Source organism: Myotis daubentonii, chromosome 1 (genome assembly GCF_963259705.1).
Source record: "Myotis daubentonii chromosome 1, mMyoDau2.1, whole genome shotgun sequence".
Classification (NCBI taxonomy): domain Eukaryota; kingdom Metazoa; phylum Chordata; class Mammalia; order Chiroptera; family Vespertilionidae; genus Myotis; species Myotis daubentonii.
Window position 1 is genome coordinate 76,737,114 of NC_081840.1, and position 9,005 is coordinate 76,746,118.

Here is a 9,005-nt window from a genome sequence, read left to right on the forward strand (position 1 = left end):
TGGGTGGGCCTGAAAGTTGGGTGGGATGGGGCTTCAGGGAATCACCAGGGTGGGGAAAACATTGGGAGACAGGTTGATGGAGACTCAGATATGGTGCCTTCCTGCTGGCTCTGTGGGAGTAGGGGGCATATCAGAAAAGGAATAATGGCCTCTGCCAGCCCTTCTGTCTGGGAGGAAACTGCTTAAGCTCAACTGGAAACCCTTAGTTACTTTAGCATAATTATATTTGCTATGTGAAAAAATTGTAACATTTTAAAAATGTTATATTATCTATATGTTTTATATTAATAGATATGGTTATCTCCAATTATAAAGTTTCAACTTTTTAAAAAGAAATAAAACATTTTTATTTTTCTTCTCAGTCTCTCTTTTTCCCAAAACAAATTTACAAACTTTGTTTCTTACATCCATGTTTTTATATTGCTGATACATATGTTTTTTGCTAAAAAATGTGTAGTGATGTGTTTTTAAAATTTACATGAATGCTATCTCACTGTATGTGCAATTGTAAAACTTGTGTTTTTCATTAAAAATATTTTTAAGAAAAAAAATTTATGTGTATGGATATATTTTATTACTTTAACAGCTATGTAGTATCCCATCTTCAAATATATTATATGTCCCTTTTTGATGAACATTTGTATAATGCAAAATCATCGTGATGGTCTTAAGCTCGACTGGACAATCATTTACAAAGGTTAATAGGCCACATAAGTTTTGGCTTCCCTCAGGGCAGGAGTGTTTGTAAGGGGAATCCCTTCAGCTGTCTACATAGGAATTCAAAGACTATTTTATTTGCAACTCCTCCTCCTCTTCTCCCAAATCAAGTGCTCAGGTGTGAGGAAATAAGACCAAATAATCCATTCAGACTTATAAACCTCATGCTCCAAAAGGAATCAATATTTTCTGCAACAGTTACAAAATCAGTGCCCCAAAGCTATGGCTTTCTACTAAGTAGTCATAATTCATTTACAGTCTAAATGCAATTTACCAATAAGAGACTATTTTGCCATAGCAATGTTATCTGTAATACATCTGATATTCCACATTTATCAGATTTCCACATGAACAAAGGTAGAAAGTTAACCAAAAATTTTCATTTAGGAGAAAGGATCTTGTTAATCCTTTACTCAGGGGGGTTTTGAAACTTTTATTACTACAAAAATTCTACAAGGAATATAATTATACATGTTTCCTTAGATAGAGGTGCAGAATGTTCTATGTCATACACCTAGAAGTGGCACTGCTGAGTTATATGATTTACACTTTAAAAAATTTACTTGCTATTCCAATATTTATCTCCAAAATGTTCCTACTAGTTTTCAAGTCATCAGCATCATAAAAGGACTTCTTTTTCTTCACAACCATGTACTTGATATTCCCTGTAATCTCCTCTCCTCTTCCCTACCTATGTTTCTTGCACTTCCCAAATAAACTACTTGCACTGAAATCTCCTTTTCAAGGTTAGCTCTGGTGAAACTCAATCTAAGAGTTTTGGTACAGAAGTGGTCCTAACAAGCAAATAGAATGAGAATCTGGAATTAAATTATTCATGGTCCAAATGCAACAACAATCCCAGTATTAGAGGTAAGTGGAATGGTGATAAGTCCTGACAGGTTGCAGAAAGACTATGACTAATTACTTGTGTTAAATCAGCATGGGATTCAGGTAGAAGTTGTTGCAGTAGCTTATGTGATAACTTTAGCATTTGAGAGGTATTTTGTTAATGGTAATTTTATGTCCTGTGGTGTTGGTTAGTAGTTGATAGTTTTCAGCAGGGAAGAGCAAGAGCAAAATGGAACCAACCAACAGCAGTGTATGTTTTTGCCATCGTTAACTAACAATGAACTTTAGAAGACAATGGCTACTCCTTCTTGTCTGCTTCCCAAATCTTGTGAAAATTCACTTTTGTACTTAGAACCATAAAAAGAAGGGGAATTATAGTTTCTTATGCAACCAAATTAACAATAGAATAACCCAGTATAGAGAACTGAAAGCCACTATGAACAAAAAAGGAATCTTAACCTCCGCTTACTCTTTTTTAAAAAAATCCTCACCTGAGGATATTTTTCCATTGATTTTAGAGAGAGTGGAAGAAAGAGGGAAAGACAGAGAGAAACATTGATGTGAAAGAAGCACATCGGTTGGTTGCCTCCTGCATGCCATGACCAGGGTCCAGGCTGGAGAGGAGCCTGCAACCTAGGTATGTGCTCTTGACTGGAATTGAATCCTTGACCCTTCAGTCTGCAGGCCAACTCTCTATCCACAGAGCCAATCCATCCGGGGCTCTCATACTCTTTTAATCCAGATATTCCTTTTATTACAGTCAGTGGTCATTACTGAGAAATCATTACAAATATCTAAGCAGGTGAAATCATTACAGCTCTAGCTTTAGGCAGTGGAGGATTGTTATTACAGACAGAAGACCTTAGATAAAAAAAGTGGGGATAAGAACAGAAAGCAGAATTTTTAAAAAATATATGAATTATGAAATGGTAGTCACAGATGCATGTTATCAGGGTCTCAATAATCTTCATCTCAGTGGCAAAGCAAATTTCTTGTGTGATTTATTTCACACACGTTCAAAAGCACTTGTTGAACAATTTACTAAGAATTATGTAACACATCTTAAAGCTCACAGTGAGGTATTAATATAAGCATAAAACTTTCAAATATTAACCCCTTGTTAGAGCTGTTGTTTGCAAATATCTCCAGTTTGGTCAGTTGCCTTTTTATTGTAGGTTTCTTTTTCTGTGCACAAGTTTTTTAGTTTAATATAGTCTCATCACTTATTTTTGCCTTTACTTCTCTTGCTTTTGTGGTCAAATTCATAAAATGTTTTCTACAACCAAGGCTCATAAGTTTAGTACCTATGTTTTCTTTTATGTAATTTACTAGTGGCCCGGTGCATGAAATTCGTGCGGGGGGGGGGGGGCGATGGTGGTGTTCCTCAGCCTGGCCTGCACCCTCTCCAATTTGGGACCCCTTGAAGGATGTCCTACTGCCAGTTTACAGGGATCGGGCCTAAACCAGCAGTCAGACATCCCTCTTGCAATCTGGGACTGCTGGCTCCTAATCGCTCACCTACCTGCCTGCCTGACTGATTGCCTCTAACCACTCTGCCTGCCGACCTGCTCGTCCCCAACTGCCCCCCCCCCCCTCGCTGCTGGCCTGCTTGCCCCCAAATGCCCCTCTGCCAGCCTGATCACCCCAAACTGCCCCCCCCCCGCTAGCCTGCTCATCCCCAACTGTCCCCCTGCTAGCCTGCTCACTCCAAACTTCCCTCCACCCCCACTGTCCTGATCACCTCCAACTGACGCCTACTGATGGCCTGCTTGCCCCTAACTGGCCCCGCCCCCCTCCAGCCTGATCACCCACAACTGCCCTCTCCTCTTGGCCTCTAACCTCCTCTACCTTGGCCCCGCCACCATGGTTTTCTTGTTACTTAAAAGCTAGTTTTTTTGAAACTACTTCCAAAGCTTTTCAAACTGTATATGTCCTTGGAATGAATTTATAAATAAGAATTGAGCCTGGCCAGTGTGACTCAGTGGTTTAGCATTGACCTATGAATAAGGAAGTCACAGTTTGATTCCAGGTCTAGCCACATGCCCGGGTTGTGGGCTTGATCCCCAGTACAGAGCGTGTAGGAGGCAGCCGATCAATGATACTCTCTTATCATTGATGTTTCTATCTCTCTCCCTCTCCCTTCCTCTCTGAATCAGTAAGAATATATTTTAAAGAGAGAGAGAGAGAGAGAGAGAGAGAGAGAGAGAGAGAGAGAGAAGAGTATATATGTTTGTAAATAAGAAAACATGTATTTGATGCTCTTAGAAAGTCTTATTTTCTTTCATTAAAACTTGTGCAGTATAGGGAACTCCATAGATTCTCTTAATTTGAACAAAGTTAGAGGGAAAGGTACTAATTCAGAGTTTCTTGGGAAAATGTGTCACTTATATATTTTTTTATGTTTACTTTTTTTAATCAAAAACTGAAATATTTTCTGTTCAGAAAATATATTTGGATCTAAATATCTTCTATAATTTTAACCCTAAAATATCAATTTAAATATTCTAAAAATGGTTGGGATTTTTTTTTTTTTAAATAAGTTAGGTTACTGGAGTTCTACATGTTACTGGATCACCTGGGGTAATTTTATGATTGGAAAATTAAGAATTATAGTCAGAGGGGAGGACATAAGAATTTTTAAAGAACATATTCAATTTACTTTAGAAGCCGAACCTCTCTTATCATGTGACTTGTTTTGTATGTCTGTTAAACTATATTATCATATAAGCATTGCTGCTATTGGGACAAGCAGTGACCGTTGATTCAGGTCATTAGAATGTCCACTGTCTGTTTTAATTTGTATGTTCGTTTTGACTCTTTCATATGCTCAAACTTTAGTGGAAGTCATGAGAACCTATTATTTTTGCCTGCTCCCTCCTTTACGTTGGAAATATTCTTTTTTACTCAGAGGGACCTTAACTTTGATGTAAGGGATTGTTTCCGTTGCCAACTTTTTTCTTCCTTGCCAAGTAAGACAGTTGTTGTGAACTCTTCAGTGATGCCTTCCCCAGGATATTTGCAGATGTGGTTGGGAAAAGTCATTTCATCCCCGACCTTTGCATGTCAGGTGCTGGGGTGATGGGGTGCCGCCTCACCTGTGCCCCGGCTCTCTGATCATGATGCGGCTCAGGTGGCCTGTGCTCCAGCTCTCTCTCCCTCTGATCACCATGGCGACCACCCTGCCCCGTGTGAGGCGGCACCCCTGAGGCTCTTGCCTGCTGCCTGGGTTTCCAATCACTGTTCTTCCATCCTTCCCCTTTCACCTCCCATCATTGTGCCTACGTATGCAAATTAACCACCATCTTTGTTGGCAGTTAATTTGCATATCACCCTAATTAACCAATGGGAAGCATAGCGGAGGTATGGCTAATTACCCTTTTTGTCTTATATTAGATAGGATTGTTTTGGATCTTATTTTTTTTTTTAGGTCTTTGATCCATTTTGAGTTAATTTTTGTACATGGGGATAAACTGTAGTCTAGTTTCATTATTTTGAATGTGGCTTTTCAATTTTCCCTGAGCCATTTATTGAAGAGGCTTTCTTTTCTCCATTGTGAGTTTTTGGCTCCTTTATAAAAAATTGTTTGCCCATATACATGTGGATTTATTTCTGGGCTCTCAATTCTGTTCCTTGGGCCTGTGTGTCTCTTTCTGCCAATACTATGCTGTTTTGATTATTGTAGCTGTGTAGTATAATTTAAAGTCAGGTAGTGTGGTATCTCCACTTCATTCTTTTTTCTCAGGATTGCTTTGGCTAGTTGAGGTCTTTTGTGATTCCATACAAATCTGATAATATTTGTTCTTTTTCTTTAAAAAGGTCAGATAAAGATCTCCCAGTCAAGAAAAAGCTAAAGGAGTTTACCAGCACAAAACCAATATTATATGAAATGTTAAAGGGTCTTCTATAAGAAGAATAAAAAGATTAAAAATACGAACAATAAAATGGCAATAAATACATACCAACAATTGAATCGAAAAAACAAAATAAACCAACATTCAGAACAGAAACAGGATCATAGATACAGAGCACATTTTGATGGTTGCAGATGGGAGGGTGATTGAGGGGATGGGTGAAAAAGGTGAAGAGATTAGAAGATGAAAATTGATTGCTACAGAATAGTCATGGAACTATAAAGTACAACATAGGGAATATAGACAATAATCTATAATAATAAAAGCATAATATGCTAATTAGACTGGATGTCCTTCCGGACAGCCTTCCAGATGAAGCCGGGGCTATGAGGGAAGCCCAGGTCCTGGGTGCCAGGGGGAAGCCGGTGCCGACAGCCAGGGGGAAGGAAGGCCTACTCTTGCACGAATTTCATGCATCAGGCCTCTATTATTCTAATAAATAAGTATGTTGTCAGATGGTTATGGAATTTATTGAGATGACCTCTTAGAAAGTTATATAATGTTTAATCACTGAGGTGTACACCTGAAACAAATATAATATTGAATGTCAATTGAAAAATAAAAAATGGTTTAAAAAAATCTACTGCTACAATTCATCAATGACATTTATGTACTTTTGAGCTCATGGTGTGGATGATAGATTCCCTCAGAGGAATGGAGTGTTACTGTAACACAGTGGACAAGGTTGCCTTGAAAAAGTAAGGATATCATGGATAGTGAGATGGTTCACTCGGTTTATTTCTTTTTTTCAAAAGTTTTTTTAAAAAATTGATTTCAGAGAGAGAAAAGGAGAGGGAGAGAGAGATAGAAACATCAATGATGAGAGAGAATCATTAATTGGCTGCCTCCTGTTCAATGCCGCAACCCAGGCATTTGCCCTGACCTCCTGGTTCATGGGTAGATGCTCAACCACTGAACTGAGCAACACCGGTCAGACTCACTCTGTTTATTTCTACTCTGACTTCAGGTAGAGAAGGTTAGAGAAATGCTCCCCTCTACCACCCCTTCAACCCCCCCCCTCCCGCAACAACACGGGAAAAAGGAGGAAGACACTGCTTGCTCACAGAGATTAGACATGGGGTAGAAGGGAAAGGAACAGAAAGAAGTGATTATGAACCTAAACAATATCTTGACCCAAATTTTCTACCCAAGCCTGAAGCTTGTTACTATCTACACCTTGATGCAGGGCCATGTCATTGCCTTTTCTGAATTCATGGAGAGTGAGTTTTACAAGAGGTATCCTGGAAAAGATGCCTTTGTTCAAAGATACATGTTAGTAAAGCTTAACAGATAAAAGGAATACTTTTTCCTAAGTTTTTTCTGTGAACATTTTGCATTTAAAAAACTATATTTGTATTTATTTCAGAGATTAAGGGAGAGGGAGAGAGAGAGAGAAACATCAATGATGAGAGAATCATCCTGTACGCCCCATACAGTGGATCGAGCCTGCAACTCAGGCATGTGCCCTGACCGGGAATTGAACCATGACCTCCTGGTTCATAGGTTGATGCTCAACTACTGAGCCATGCCAGCTGGGTAAGAAATATTTTTTGGTCACTTGCTGTGAAGTGTCCAATATTGTTTATTTGTGGGGAAAAAAGTTTCCTCTGCCTTCCCAAATTATCTACTAATGATTAAATACATGTTATTGATATACCTCTGATTTTTATTTTAAAAATTGCTCATGTATTACTTCTGTGAATCAGAAGGAGGCTAAAAATGGCTTAATAAGAATAAGGAGAATTGAATTCTTCACAGAAATATTATGGCATAAAGCTTCCAAGTCAGTCGGTGTGCTGGGGAAAAAATAAGCTTATGAAAAATACTAAGTATTCTTTCAATTTACAAAGGACCATCTGACAGTTAACAGGTGTCATTAAAAAAATTCCAGAGGTGAAAGTATAAGACTGACTTTTGAGGTTAACACACCTACCAGTTTAGTAACTTGTCCACAAGGGGGTGTCTTTTCTTAACACATGTACATTTCCTGCTTACATTCTGAGCTCGCATTCATCCTCTCACTCTGCCCTTAATCTTTCCTCACACTTAGAAGCCAAAACCCAAGGACACCAGAAAAGCTAAGAATGAACTCTTTTCCAGGATCAGTGATTGTGTTATTGTTAATGTTTGGTAAGTGATATTCCATATAAATGTTAGTCTTTTGTTCCATTATGTTGTATATGTTTAAGAACAATTTTCTTAAGTAGTAAAGCCCCAGATTATGCCCAAAGTAACATTATTGTTATTATTATTATTATTTTCAGGAAGAAGCAATGGAGACTCCGTGACGCAGACGAAAGGCCAAGTGACCCTCTCAGAAGGGGCTCCCCTGACTGTGAACTGCTCCTATGAAACCACAGGGTACCCCACTCTTTTCTGGTATGTTCAGTATCCCGGAGAAGGTCCACAGCTCCTCCTGAAAGCTGCGAAGGCCAATGAGAAGGGAAGTGGCAAAGGATTTGAAGCCACATACCAAAAACAACCAAACGCCTTCCACTTGGAGAAAGCCTCAGTCCATGAGTCAGATTCTGCAATGTACTACTGTGCGCTGGGTGGCACAGTGACAGACACTGCAGGGGGAGCTGAGCACAAACTCTGAGCAGCACGGAGAAGCATAGAACTGAGGGTCTGACTGGATGATCCACTCTAGTTTAAGGACTAGGACCTAGTCTACTATTGTCATCCGACACTCCACCCCAGGAACCCTTGTTGGAATGAAAATCATCCACATCAAGTCTAAGAACAGAGGAAAAGTAAACGTGCCTCCTATGAGGTGCCTGACTAGTGAGAATGAAAGCAATCTGTCACCATAGCTTCTTAATCACAGTTGAAATTTGTGATTTTTCAAAGTATAAGGCTTGAATAAATGAAATGGTCTATGTGTTCATCTTTGCATAAAATTGTAGCTCCTGAACTTGTCCCAAGTCATCCAAGGAAATATTGTATTTAGAGACACACTTATAACAAAGGAGGTAGCAAATGTTTCCCTGACAAGCTGGGGCAAGAAGGGATAATTTCTGTGGAAACTTTAGCCCAAGAAACAATGGTTTCTTAAAAGAAGAAAGGAAGGAGGAAGTGGAGAGAGTGCTGCATATGACCACTCATACGGAAACAGAAGATGGAATGTTTCTCATTTTCTTTATGGGGAAATTACATGGCAGTCATAGGGTAGTTTTCTCCATGTATATTAAAGCAAAATTGTTATATTCTCTGCAATTAGAATAGTGTCTGCATCACAGTAAAATCTCTTCTGATATTTATTAAAGCAATAAACAGGTAGGAAAACTTATTACTGCTACCAAAAAAGGTGCCACTTTTTCATTAAACAAATTTATTCAACAAAAATCATTTGTGTCAGATAGTAATCTAAGAGACAGTACACAGAACAAATAAAATTTGCTGCCCTAATAGAGCTCAAATTTTAATTCAGGCCAAATTCCATGTTACTGCTATTCTAGTCTTTAATGTACATTAGATCATTTAATTCTTTCACAAATTATAAATTACTAGGCCCATTATGAATACGAA

The 9,005-nt window shown here is 38.7% G+C and overlaps 1 gene segment (V, D, J or C); it reads left to right on the forward strand.

Moving 5' to 3' along the window:
- Positions 1-7,517: 7,517 nt before the first annotated feature.
- Positions 7,518-8,076, forward strand: LOC132227676 (T cell receptor alpha variable 9-1-like). The segment is given in 2 exon segments: positions 7,518-7,607; positions 7,742-8,076. Coding segments are annotated over 2 exon segments (381 nt in total).
- Positions 8,077-9,005: the final 929 nt, after the last annotated feature.